The sequence below is a fragment of the Nicrophorus vespilloides genome, unplaced genomic scaffold, assembly GCF_001412225.1.
Source record: "Nicrophorus vespilloides isolate i.1.1-1 unplaced genomic scaffold, Nicve_v1.0, whole genome shotgun sequence".
Taxonomy (NCBI): Eukaryota; Metazoa; Arthropoda; class Insecta; order Coleoptera; family Silphidae; genus Nicrophorus; species Nicrophorus vespilloides.
This window is the reverse complement of record NW_017095536.1, coordinates 67,333-80,531: the sequence shown is the minus strand read 5'-3', so window position 1 is coordinate 80,531 and position 13,199 is coordinate 67,333. Positions and strand designations below refer to the sequence as shown.

Here is a 13,199-nt window from a genome sequence, read left to right as displayed (position 1 = left end):
CTTCATTTCCATATATATTCATGGTACGTGTATTTTTATATTTTGTTTGTTGTTTTTTTTTGTGGATATCTCAATTTGTTACAGAAGAAATTAAAATATATTCAAGTGGTGATTACTTAACAGTAGAGTGCGCATATACATTTATAGAGATATATATATATACTTGTTCAACAGTTAAAATATTGTCCTTTTACATTTTACAACTACTCGAAGAGAGATATATTATATTTTTTTTCAATTTTTTTTGTCTTCAATATTACATAACATAAAGATAGTGATGAGTAATACGTTTTTTTTTTGTTTTACAGTAATGAAGGAGAAGAGAAAGTAATAAAGAAAATGTAACGATAGACACCAAGTAACATACACTTATTGTTAAATAACAACTATACTAACATAACAAAGGTACCGAGTACCAGCCTGTAGGCAGTGGATAACACATTTTCATTTCTTTTGTTATATTCATTAAACAACGTAACATATTGCTTAGCGGACTCGATTCCTAATTTCCAAGCGATCCGGAACTTCCCTTAAAAATTATAAAACGGAAAACGATGAAGAATCGAAGCGGTCGCAACGACGTATCCCACTTTAATCCGCGACGATCCAATTACCTCCCAAAAAACGTGGATGAATTATTTATATATTACTCGATCGGTAATTGAACATCGCGGCCACACGTCGTGCGTTCCGACTTTCTTGGATCCTCTAGTTAATAATTTTGAATGTAATGAAGTTAGAAAAGAACAGGGAAATTCATTAGGATCATCTGGGTTTACATGTCGCCAAAGATTCCGGCGAACGTCTTCCTCAGATTCTTCATGGTATCCTCGGAATCTTCGGACACCGCCTGGGATTGGCTTCCCTGCCTTTGGAAGCCTGGCCTAGGTGGTGGCTCCGGGAGTCTCACGGAAGATGGGGGTCCGCTGCTTATTGTGCTGCTCTGCGATACTGTAAAAACAAACATACATTTTGTAAGAATTGATGAAGTCTCGAGGTATAAATCTTAGCATTTTGTAATAAGTGTCGGAAAGGTTGTTAAAAGTTTCGAAACACGAAAAGTTTTTCAATATCGGAAAGTTTCTTGTTGATTTTCGGTTCATCTTTTATTCCAAGGAGTAAATGAAAAAAAGTTACGTGAGAAGGGAGCAAATTCAACGTTCGTATTTTCACACATCTAACACAACTTTGATGGAACTCCAGAATATTATTTGAGACTCTGTATATTGAATCTGAGTAATAAATTTAATATAAAAGTAAAAAGTATAGCAAAAAAAAAGATATTTAGTGATTTAGTGATATAAGTGATTTTCGGTAAATTTTTCTATAAAACAATTTGAGACTATTGTATATTGAATCTGAAAAGTAATTTGAAATATAGAAAAAATATAGAAATAAAAACTGTGTATTTGATACAATTTGCGACTATTGTATGAAAATATAATATTTTAAATTTAAAAATATACGTTTTTTTTAAGAAGGTGAAATTGATTGTAAGTTCAGTCAACTTTGTTGGTTTCCTAAATGCATATAATCTGATGTAGCGTTCTGGAAAAGGCATACACTTCATACTCATAATACATGGTCAGGATGCATGAGTATAGCGGTCTTGGAAACCGCAGCATTTACGTATCACTACATGTACTACAAAACACAACTCAGCTGTCAATAATAAATTTAGTAGTAATGAATCACGAAGATCCTGATTAAATCATACCAGTAATGTGTTTCTACTATTAGAAGTGAAACAAGTGTGGGTCGCGATAAGTGAAAAATTGTGGAACAAAGGAAGAAACTTTGGTTTTACATTGAAATGTGCTGTGTCGGTTTCTAATAAAATATAACAGTTGTTAGACATTCTGGCATTTTTGGCTTTACCTTGACTGTCTCGACGACCGACGCCGGAAAGCGGAGGATGTTCTGGCGGTTGAGTAGTAGTGGATTCGTTAGAATGCGTAGAAGTTAAGCTGGTGAGACTACCCAAGATGCCTCTGGGACCAACAGGAGGAGGTTGGGCAGCTTCGTCGAATGGTGGGCTTCTCGGTCTGCAACTCGCATTCATCTTAGCTACAACTAGATCAGCAATGTGTCTACGATCCTCTTCTTGGGAATCCCCGAGCAAAGTCAGAGCGCTGTCGTTAACTTCAATGATGTACTCTCGACCATCCTTTCCGACAACCACCTCCAGAGCGCAAATCTCTAAACCTCCAAAGAAATCGGAAACTCTATCGATCCAAGACTTGTACCGATCGGGCATGGTGATCTGCTCCAGCATCGCCGATCCCGTGTTGGTTTTCCAGCATCCCGAGATGGATTTACGCATAAAAGCCTTATAGTTGTTGCCGATCTTCTGCACGTGAATGTCGTACTTGGAATCGATGTACGGTTCCACCGTACAGTAGGTCTTCGAAACGGCGACGACGCTTGCAATGTCCTGGAAATCGTTTTGGTTGTCCACCTTGACCTTCCCCAATCCTCCATGGGCATGGCCGATCTTCAGAACCACCGGGAACCGCGGCGCGGTGATCTGGAACATAAATTGAGTTATCTTGTAGGAAGCGATCGAAAGATGTGGTAGGTGTAATGGAAATGTGTGGAAGTTCGCAATTCGCTTATTACAAAAATACTGTGGCAGCTCGTAGTTTGGCGCCGGTTCGGCAGCCCGTATATATGTGTATATGTATATCAGAGGCACGACGAGCGCGCGTTTTGTTAGTTGGTCTTAAGTACGCGAACGACCCGGTCGACTCTTGAATCCTCCTCCATACTTAAGTGCGACGCGACTTGGGACTGTTCGAATAACCCACATTCCGGCCCAAAAAACAACAACAATAAAAAGAAAACATTTCTTGAATTGATCTTCACCTTCGCACCAGCAAACGGTGGACTCTTTCCTGGTTCAAGTACCACAACCCACAAGTACGTTGCATTTTCTTGTATATTTACAAACTTCTAATACACGCGAAGACGCGCGCACTCGAAGCTAGTGACTTTTTAAAAAAAAAAAACATTATCGAAACTTATCTAATCTACTTCAAATCGATTACGTGCCTTCACGAATGCTTGCAACTACACACGCCATGTTTTACAAGCAACTACAACGCATTGTTTACAAACAATCTGCCACTTTGCAGAACAACAAAATTCAAACTCAACAAAATTAAATTCATGTCAAAACATAATTCAATTTTACAAGTTGTTACAAAAAAATACAGCAATAGTGTTGCTTCGATCAGTACGGATTCACTATACTGCAAATATAAAACAAATGAAATAAAAATAAACAAACATTTTTTTTATACATAAATAATCTTTTCAGTCAAGTCTCTTTTGTGCTGCTTATTAGTCCTCGATTAGTGCGTTTATTGTTACATTTTAAATCAAATTAATTGTAAGTAATGTAAAAATTTTGATGTTTTAACGTGACATAGATTTGCGCAAATACGCCGAGTACATGTTTTTGATTATTTTTAAATAAACGTGTATATTAGAATCAAAAAAATCTGGCAGAAAACCGATGGCGTTTTGCCCAATCGTTTTAATATCTTAAACCGGTTAAAAAACCGGTAAAATTGTACGTAAAAGAAGTGGAAAGTGAATTCTATCGCTAGAGCGGAAGCAAAACTAACAAAAATCATCATTAGCATGTATAAAATATTCAAATTAAACATTAAAATGTTAACTGTACTCGGGCCTGGGCACGTCTGAATTTGCTGTTTGCGCAAACGACAATTGCGAGCAGAGGCGATTCAGCACAGATAGCGTTGCGTTTCTGCTTATCTGGACATAAATGGATTAATGCTAAAGTCTGCAGAAAAAAAAACATCTAAAATAAAATAAATAAAATGAAGAACTGAAATGGTTTCGAGGAGATTGATCGCACTCATTTCGCGTCGTCCCCGACCATTCATCTTCATTTATTAATTTCAGCGGAGGTGCATAATAGTTTGCATAAGCCTATTTGGAAAACGGCACATCGTGGAAAGTGCACTCACCGAATGTAGCGCCATTAATTAATTAAATTAATTTCTAAATTATGTACGCAGGAAACGCGGACTTTCGAAAGTCCTACAATATTTAAATGCCGATTGTTTATAAAGCAAAGCAAATCCAAACAAAATAGAGAATAGTTTACGTATTTCGTTTCATTGATTACATTTTTATCAATGGAAATGTATAAACATTTAGTTACGTATCAACGGAAGTTGAACTAAAAAAGATTCGATTCTAATGCGCTAACAATAAGTTATTATCATCTATGTTTGGTATTTATATAAGGCTTCAAATTATAGGTTTACATCTAAAATTACTCTGAAGCACTAAATCAATATTTACTATGCTTATTTCGATTTGTAGTGAATAACTTTACCAAAAAAGGCGTTGCATATGTATGAAAGTATTATAATTTCCAATAATTCGTGCTGGATTTGTGACAATCAATTAAGTATCGTGGCGAGTTTAGACTGAGCGTTGAAATTACACGTTTCGTCGACGGATAATAAATTCACGTATATTTATTGCACCTATCAATAAACGCGCAAATTTCAAACGATTCGCGTTAATTAAAATTTCGGCTCAAATCAAGGGAACGCACTTAGGCCGTCTACACTATTTTTAGACCTATGATGTGATATGCACTAAATATAATCAACTACTCATTTAACGCATAATTTTTTGCGGTTTCGGTTTACACGTATTTCGTCATTAAATTAACCGAAAAATATTCATAAAATACATTTTATTTGGCATAAAACGTCAGAAAAGCTATTTTTGTCAATGAACAACACAATATAATCAAAGTTAATCAAAATTTTATTACAAGCATTGTAATTAGCTTAAAATCAGTCATTCAAGAGTTTTTGCTAAATTTTTTTGATTTATCTTATTTTTTAGTGCTAATTATGATATTAAGAATACAGTGTCAAATCTGTCATCATTGATATTGACATTGTTAAAATTATCATCAACAATTAAATCAGTTTGTGTAAATTGAAATCATGAATATGAATTATTTTATCTAATCAATAATTTCAACTAAAATTAAATCGGTTTGTGCAATTTGAAAACATCAATATGCATTATGTAATTCATATTCATTAACTCAATTAAAAAAAATAATTACATATTCTGTTCATGCAAATTGAAAACATTATCTCGTATTATTATCTAATTCGTAGTTTGTTCATAAAATCCAATTAGTTTTTGTTAGTTTTTATTATTAATATTAGCCACAATTAATGTGTTCCAGTAAACATGAACTTGAAATCACTGTTATCGGTGCAATGTGCAATGAGTAATTGTAACGTAATCCGGATTCTAGAAAATAAAATGAAGCGATGGTAAAAAAAAAATATATGTGCAAAGCAAATAAATTGCAATGCAGTACCAAGAAAAATGAAAACTATATCTGGGGCAGCAATAGTAGGTCAATAAAATTGATAAGCCAACGTTTTACATGCTAACAAGAAACCACGTCTATCGCTTTCAGAAATGCAAAACCGCTCGTTCATTTGTTTTTGTGTTTAGTTTTTTTTTTTTGAAATTTTTATTTGTTTGTTCAAACGATTGTTTCTATTCTGATTGTTTATTTTATAACATAAACATTCATGGAAAATTAATATAATATTTTGTTGGTAACATTCCTACATAATGTATTTATTTTCAATCAATGTAAAATAAAATTATTAATTTTGATTGATCAAAGTGCTAACGGTTTTCCCATGTTTAACAAAAGCGTTTCTCTACCTTTTTACCGCACAACCCAACATTTGTGTTTGTAATTGTACTGCGATCGTATTTCTAAGATTATATCACTTGTTTATCGATTTCGCAACCCAATTTTGGATCGCCACTCACAGGTTGAGAGACACTGTTTTACAATGATGGTAAATAAACTATTAATATAAAAAAACATAAATAAACATTTTTAATATATGATCATAATTTCTATAGAATCAAGTCTCTTTTTTGTGCTGTTTATTTTATATGGTTCAAAGTACCCGATTAGTCCGGTTATTGTTACATTTTAAATCAAATTAATTGTAAATAATGTATAAAATTTAATGTTTGAGCGTGATATAGATTTGTGCAAATTCACTGAAACTAGTACATGTTTTTGATTATTTTTAAATAAACGTGAACATTAGAATCTCGATTTGACATAAGGTGACAGCTGTCATTTCGCCACCCAATTGTTTGGCCGCGACTCATAGGTTGAGAGACGCTGTTTTATAATTTTGGTAAATAAACAATAAAAAAGTGAGTGAGTGAAAAATGAAAAGTACTTTTATATGTTTTGGTCTATTTATGATTGGGATGATACAAATACAAAGGTAGAACAAGTAATATTTACTTCACTCACATTTTTATGAGTTTGTAATGTTTGAGTTGCAACATTACACGTATATTTTTTTTATAGATCTTCTGATACAGCTCATATTCATTTACATATTAGATCATGCCGTGTGTTTGTTATTCCCGTATACAGGCAACGTAAATACGTAACAGCGCTTGGCATTGATGTAATGGTAAGTATAGCTTGAGGCCGAAGTATCAATAGTTTGGGACGGAATTAAGAAGAAATATAAATCTGCTCGAGGCTTCCGATGAAGAATACATGTAGTGTATTGTAAACGAACGAATTGCAGTCGTCTTGAACTTGAAGCGAATGCGCTATATAATATGTGAATATTTCTAAACTTGAACTTGCTCCGATTTCAATTTTGAAAAAAAAATAAATAAATTGAATTAATCTAATGAATTCATGTATTTGCTCTTGGATCGGCGGTATGTAAATCGCAACGAAAACTCATTTGCATGTTTATTTTCTTATACGGCGTGCGCGTTTAAGCGCCTGTGGCCTGGAGAAAATATTTGATGTGTGTGCCAAGGAATAATCACTATTTTAAGCTCGAAGGATTAAGTAATAACGTTTTATAATTATAAAGCGCGCGTTTGGTCTACGGGCAGGGTAACTCGGTCAAGTTGCCACGTCAATGAAATAAATAAATGCCCAATAATTTTATATAAATTCTTAAAGGTCTGATGGACACGAAATTCGAATCTCATTCCTACTACACTCATTTCGTGACTTACAACCATTCATAATAAAACCTTATTGTCAACCCTTAAATAACACGGTTATTTGATTTCGGGCTATTAAAAATCGTGTTATTCGAGATCCATATATAAATGGACAGTTTCACATTTTTATTTGAAAAGTTTTTTAAACTGCCTAATATTTTGAGTTACTGTACAATTTAAGTACCGTGTTATACGAGGGTTTGACCATGTTATTCCAGATTCTGTGTAACTCAAGTATCGTGTTATTTGAGGGTTGATTGTCTAATTTAAGTAACTGTTCAATTCAAGTACCCTGTTATACGAGAGTTTGACCATGTTATTCCAGAATCTATGTAACTCAAGTACCGTGTTATTTAAGGGTTCAATGTCTATTTTGAGTAACTGTACAATTCAAGTACCGTGTTATACGATGGTTTGACCGTGTTATTCTAGATTTTGTGTAACTAAAGTACCGTGTTATTTGAGGGTTGAATGTCTATTTTGAGTAACTGTACAATTCAAGTACCGTGTTATACGAGGGTTTGACCATATTATTCCAGAATCTGTGTAACTCAAGTACCGTGTTATTTGAGGGTTAAATGTCTATTTTGAGTAACTGTACAATTGAAGTACCGTGTTATGCGAGGGTTTGACCGTGTTATTCTAGATTTTTTTGTAACTAAAGTACCGTGCTATTTGAGGGTTGAATGTTTATACCTTAATAATTCGTGACATAAGTCAAATATGATTTTATTCTAAGATATTCGACTTACGAAACTAAGTGGAAATGTGAACTATAACAGCGTTTTTCAATCCTTTTGCAGCGCGATCCAACATTTATGTTTGTAGTTATACTGGCAACAGGCAACAGTTTATAACATAACATTGTTGATGTTTTCCTTTTGATGTACGGTGACAGCTGTCATTTCGTGATCCATTAAATATGGGACGCGACCCACAGATTGAGAAACGCTGTACTATACTATAATTAGTTGATGTTCTGTAAATATTATCGCATCGCAAAAAGTTAATTGGCTGTTAACAGAATCGTTAAGATTTTACATAACGTTTCCAGCATTTGCACGAAGTCGTGTAGAGCCGATCCGAGCATATGTTCTAATTGAAGCTAATTGATATTTCTGCATTGGTTCTAATGGAGAATGGCACTTGCTCGGAATCAAATCGAAATGCGCTTTGTAGTCGGACCGCTTCCAATTAATGTTGAGTTACTCGTTTTTTCCAATCTTTCTCTCTCTCTCCTTTCCTTCCCGCTTCCATCAATCGGTGATTTATGGACGGGTATAGTATATGACATAACGCCGTTTCGATTCTCGGTCTGCCAAGATGTTCGGACCTTCGGAGTCTGGGTGGGCTTGCCGGTTGCAAATGATGCGCGATTTTCTCTCCTCTTTTTCCATGAGACGTGAGTCAGTGCTGTCCATGATCATCATTATTATATTGCGCGACATGCGAAGCTCATCTGCATTTCTTTTCAACGGGCGATGACACCGACTCTCGAGCTCCTCTTCTTCGTCTGCGGACCGTGAAATGCGGTGGTAAATTCGAAAGAAAGCTTTGACGGTTTGAAACACACGGATTTTGCGCAACCATTTTTCGAGACTAGGTCGTCTCGGCCTTGCACAATCCCAAACGCCGTCGTCGTGCCACGATAAAAATCTCCGATACTGGAGTATTATATACTGTACCTTTTCATTTATATAATGATATACATACACTCACAACACATGCATGTATACATACACATGCATGCACACAAACACACATATAAAGCGTGGCCAGCCGCCGTTTGTTGTTTGCATCGCGTTGCAGGGCGTAGGCATGACTTTCTACAAACAAACGTTTCCGCACACACGTGCTCACTTACCACCTAATTCCTAGACTTTTCCAACAGTTTTCATCAACGTCCACCCCTACAACTTTCTTCTCTTCCAAGAAACCGCACCAACTGCCAATTTTTTTTTGAAATTCCGACTTTAATCGTACACTAAACTTTATATCATCAACAATGAAGATGTAACCGATCATTCAATTCATAATAGTTTTAACAAAAAATACTTTACATTGCACGCAAACCCTATATCACAACGAATATTTTCAATAGTCATAAGTTTGTATCTTATTACTTCAACTGTAAGTCACACCTTTTTACTTAGAGAAATCGACTTAGAATTGGGGTGTGCCTTATAATCTTCTAATAATTATATACAGGAACACCTCGCATAGTGCGGATTCAATCAGTCTGGATTCACTTTAACCCGGAAATTTTGAACAAACTTATTTTATTTTAGAAATGATTGTTATTTTTTGTATTTATTTAATTCCCTGATTAGTCCGGTTTCTAACAGATATTGACGAGATATGCACTAAACAATTTTTTTTCTAAGTATGAAATATATATTTGATTTTTCTAAAAATTATCACATAAATTTGTAGTGTGACTTTATTCTTATAAAAACATGCCTAAATAACATTTTAAAACTGTTTATTCACAATATTTCTTTTTTATGTCATAATTTGTATGTTAATAAGACGTTTTAGAAAAATGAATGCTAAGAATGGTAAAAACTAAATTAACAAATTTCGGAATTATTGAATATTTTACGCGTGAAAGTTTCGTGCGCCATAAAAGGAGGTACTTCGACTATTCTCGTGCGCTTGTAAATTCCTTCAAGCGTCGATAATTGAAACTTCAGAAATACACGAAAAGGTTCTGTTTAAAAAGTCGCGAAGCGGTGAAAGCCTCGCTTCAAAAAATTCATACACTGTAATTAGAAATTTGCTGAATTCATTCATGGATTCCACCGAACGTCGTAATTTTAAGACATCAAATGATCTTATATGCTTACGGTGAAAGCCACTTAAATCATCGCTTCGTGTTCGGTAATTGGTACCTATTACTTCAAAAAGTCTTTCAGCCATAAATAATTTAGACTCTTCTTTTTATATACTAATTGCAATGAGAATTATTGATGTGACGCAACTGTGGTAATGGTGTGTGCGCATTAAGCGATACTTGCCAAGTTTCTTGTTTCGGTAATTTATTCGTGGATTTGTGTCAAGTATATCAACTGAATGTGGTTACAAATTATTCAATTTATTCAATAACTTAATATTTGTATTTATGTATACCAACGTAAATAATATATGTCACTATTACACAATTATTTGTGACAAGTATGACAACCTTAGATGCAATCTACTTATTAATGAGTTGTTGGCAGTTTTGGAGTTTGATTTCAATTAACTAAAGTGAAAGTGTAATGAAAAATAATTAAAAAGGAGGGTCTTTATCACTATATTTTTTAATGGACAACAAAATGACAGCTGTCACCTTTTGTCTAAGACAGGAATTAGTTAAGAATAATAACCAGCGTATATAAATAATATTTATCACTATATTATCCAAGTGGAATATATACGAACTTAAGGTAAGATAGTTTTGAAGTTCGATCAGAATAATAGTGAAGTGACAGTGATTGTCATAGCGAAAGTGACATATTTCTACTGCGCTAACTGTGTACCAACCTATATAATCTATATTACTATATTTATTTCTTTAAAATAATTGACGGAAATAGGAAAGTTACTTCATAAAGTTAGATTGATGTAGTGTGTACGAATCATTATTGTAAGTATAATGATTCGTAGTTCAAATATTTGAAATGCAATATTCCACTAAAAATAATTCAGTTTTGAACTCTCCTTCGTTAGCATCTCAAAAACTAATCAATACTGCAAACAGTGAGCAATTCACAAAGGAAATCACGTTTCATCATAAAAAAAAATGATTTGTATCTCTCAACAAGCTAGTATTTTTCAACATTGAACCGCGAATAAAACGCCTCATATGCTAATATTATTATTGCTTCCTCATTTATTTACGAGCAATTCGCAAGCGGCAGACACACGCTTATATAGGAGTAAAAAGAGAGAGGAAAATAAGTGCAATGCGAAATTCTTTCGTCGGGTAAATAAACAAATCCGCGTGAGAGGAATTAAAGAACACTTGCGAGGATTTTGGGACCGTTGCAAAATCAACACTGCGAAAATACGATTCAAGGAATCCGCAAAAACCGCCGAAAAAAATAAAAACAATGTACGCGATGGCGAAGAAGTCGAGGAGAGAATGCAAAGAGTAAACAGCTTTTTAAAATGCACGTCGGGTGATAATAATAATAAGGAGAGGAAGAATATGAAAAAAAAAACAAACGAAAAAGAGCATCGAAGGAGGGAACGGCTTCTTAAACTGTTCATGATTTGTGCGCAATTTGTATCGCCTCCATTTACATCTGATTAAATCCGCGATACGATTTTAATAATAATAAAAGGAAGAATACATATTCAACGAGAAGGAAAGAATGGTTAATTCCGCGCTGTGCATTTATAGGCCGTAAAAGTGAAATTGTAATTTGCCATGCAAATGCGCAGCTCCGTTATGAATCCGAAGGTAATATTGGGCAGAAAGTTCAGTTTCAGCTTTAAACCAGCATCTTCTTGAAACGTTACATCTGCTTTAGTAAATAAGACTCACACTTTCTGAAACACGTAATTCCTTCTTACAGTTTCAGCTTTAATCTGATTATTCAAAGATGATACCATCATTAGAGTAGTTCAGTTTTAGCTTTAATGATGATTCTATCATTTATTATAAATGTTGATTTTATTATTTACGTATTTCAGTTGCAGCATTAATCTTATTTGATGATGATTTTATCACTTGAGTAGTTCACTTTTACCTTTAATCTGATTGATGATTCAATCATGTATTTTAAATGTTGATTCAGACTAGTTCAGTTTTTGCTTTAAAATATATATTCTTAATGTTGATTTTATCATTTGAGTAGTTCAGTTTCAGCTATAATCTATTGACTTAACAATAATTCTAATATTAGAATAGTTCATTTTAATTTTTCTTCTATTAATACAACGATGATTTTGTCATTAGTAAATCATGTTCTTCTTCACCATCTTATTTAACGATGATTTTATTATTAAAGTGGTTAAGTATCAGATTTAATCTAATTATTAAATGATGATTCAAGAATCAGAGTACTTCTGTTTCATCTTTAATCAGCTTATTAAACGAAGATTCTATCATTATAGTAATTCTGTTTTAGATTTAATATACTTATTCAATGATGATTCTGTAATTAGTAGATCAGTTTAATCTGTTTATTAAATAATTATTATATCATTAGTAGTTCAGTTTCAACTTTAATCTGCTTCTTTATCGATGATTCAATTGTAAAAGTAGTTCAGTTTCATTCCTTTATTAAACTATTGTTTTGTCATTAGTCGTTTAGGTTCATGTTTAATCTTCTTATTTATCGATGATTCTATTATTGTAGTAGTTCAGTTTTAGATTTAATGTACTTATTCAACAATGATTCTGTAATTAGTAGTTTAGTGAAATTTGTTTATTCTATCATTAGTTGGTCAATTTCAGCTTTATTATGTTTATTCAACGATGATTCTATCATTAGCAGTTATTTAAAAAACACACTATGTAAGTTATCGAAGTTTATACTTCGACCCTGCGGTTTTCAGAATCTTCTGAAGATGTTCGAAAGCAGCTGCCGTAACCCGAAAGTTATTTACACCTTCGAGACATTAGATACCGAATTCCCATGGTGCCACGGATACCCCAAACATCCGACAGATTCTCTCTTTGACACAAAACGCATCGATCGGCCGAGGAGAAATAAATGCGTGGATATTTATGTTATTGCGATGATCCTAAAAATAATTAACTGCCGAGACACGTCTTTAAATATTCATCTTATAAATAGTCGAATTAAATAACGATTTGATGGTAACCCATTATGCAACGGACGGCACCGAATTAGAATGCGTTTTTGGGTGAGAAGAATGCAATGGATGCGTCCACCGAATACCGAATACCAAAACATTACAATAATTTTCCAATAAAAAGTGTACGCTTATAAAATGGAATGAAAAAAAAAGATGTATCGTCATTTTGAATTTAATTTATTGAAACTCACAACTATTGTTTCCAGCTCAGCCAAAAATTATAAACAAAAAATTAAAAAACTAAATTTTGCGCCCCTAATATCTTTGCGCCCGTGGCATGCGGCGCGCCCTAGTTGTGACTCTAG

The 13,199-nt window shown here is 33.7% G+C and overlaps 1 protein-coding gene across 2 annotated transcripts in view; it reads right to left on the bottom strand.

Annotated features, from left to right (window-relative positions):
• Window positions 1–280: 280 nt before the first annotated feature.
• Window positions 281–13,199, bottom strand: part of LOC108569620 (synapsin) — a 41,856-nt gene continuing 28,937 nt past the window's right edge. For both annotated transcript variants that reach the window (XM_017931243.1, XM_017931250.1), the window contains 2 exons: window positions 1,879–2,527; window positions 281–951 (listed from right to left, as the gene is read on the bottom strand). In XM_017931243.1, coding sequence (XP_017786732.1) covers window positions 776–951; window positions 1,879–2,527 — 825 coding nt within the window. In that variant the 3' untranslated portion in view covers window positions 281–775. The remainder of the gene's footprint in view (window positions 952–1,878; window positions 2,528–13,199) is intronic.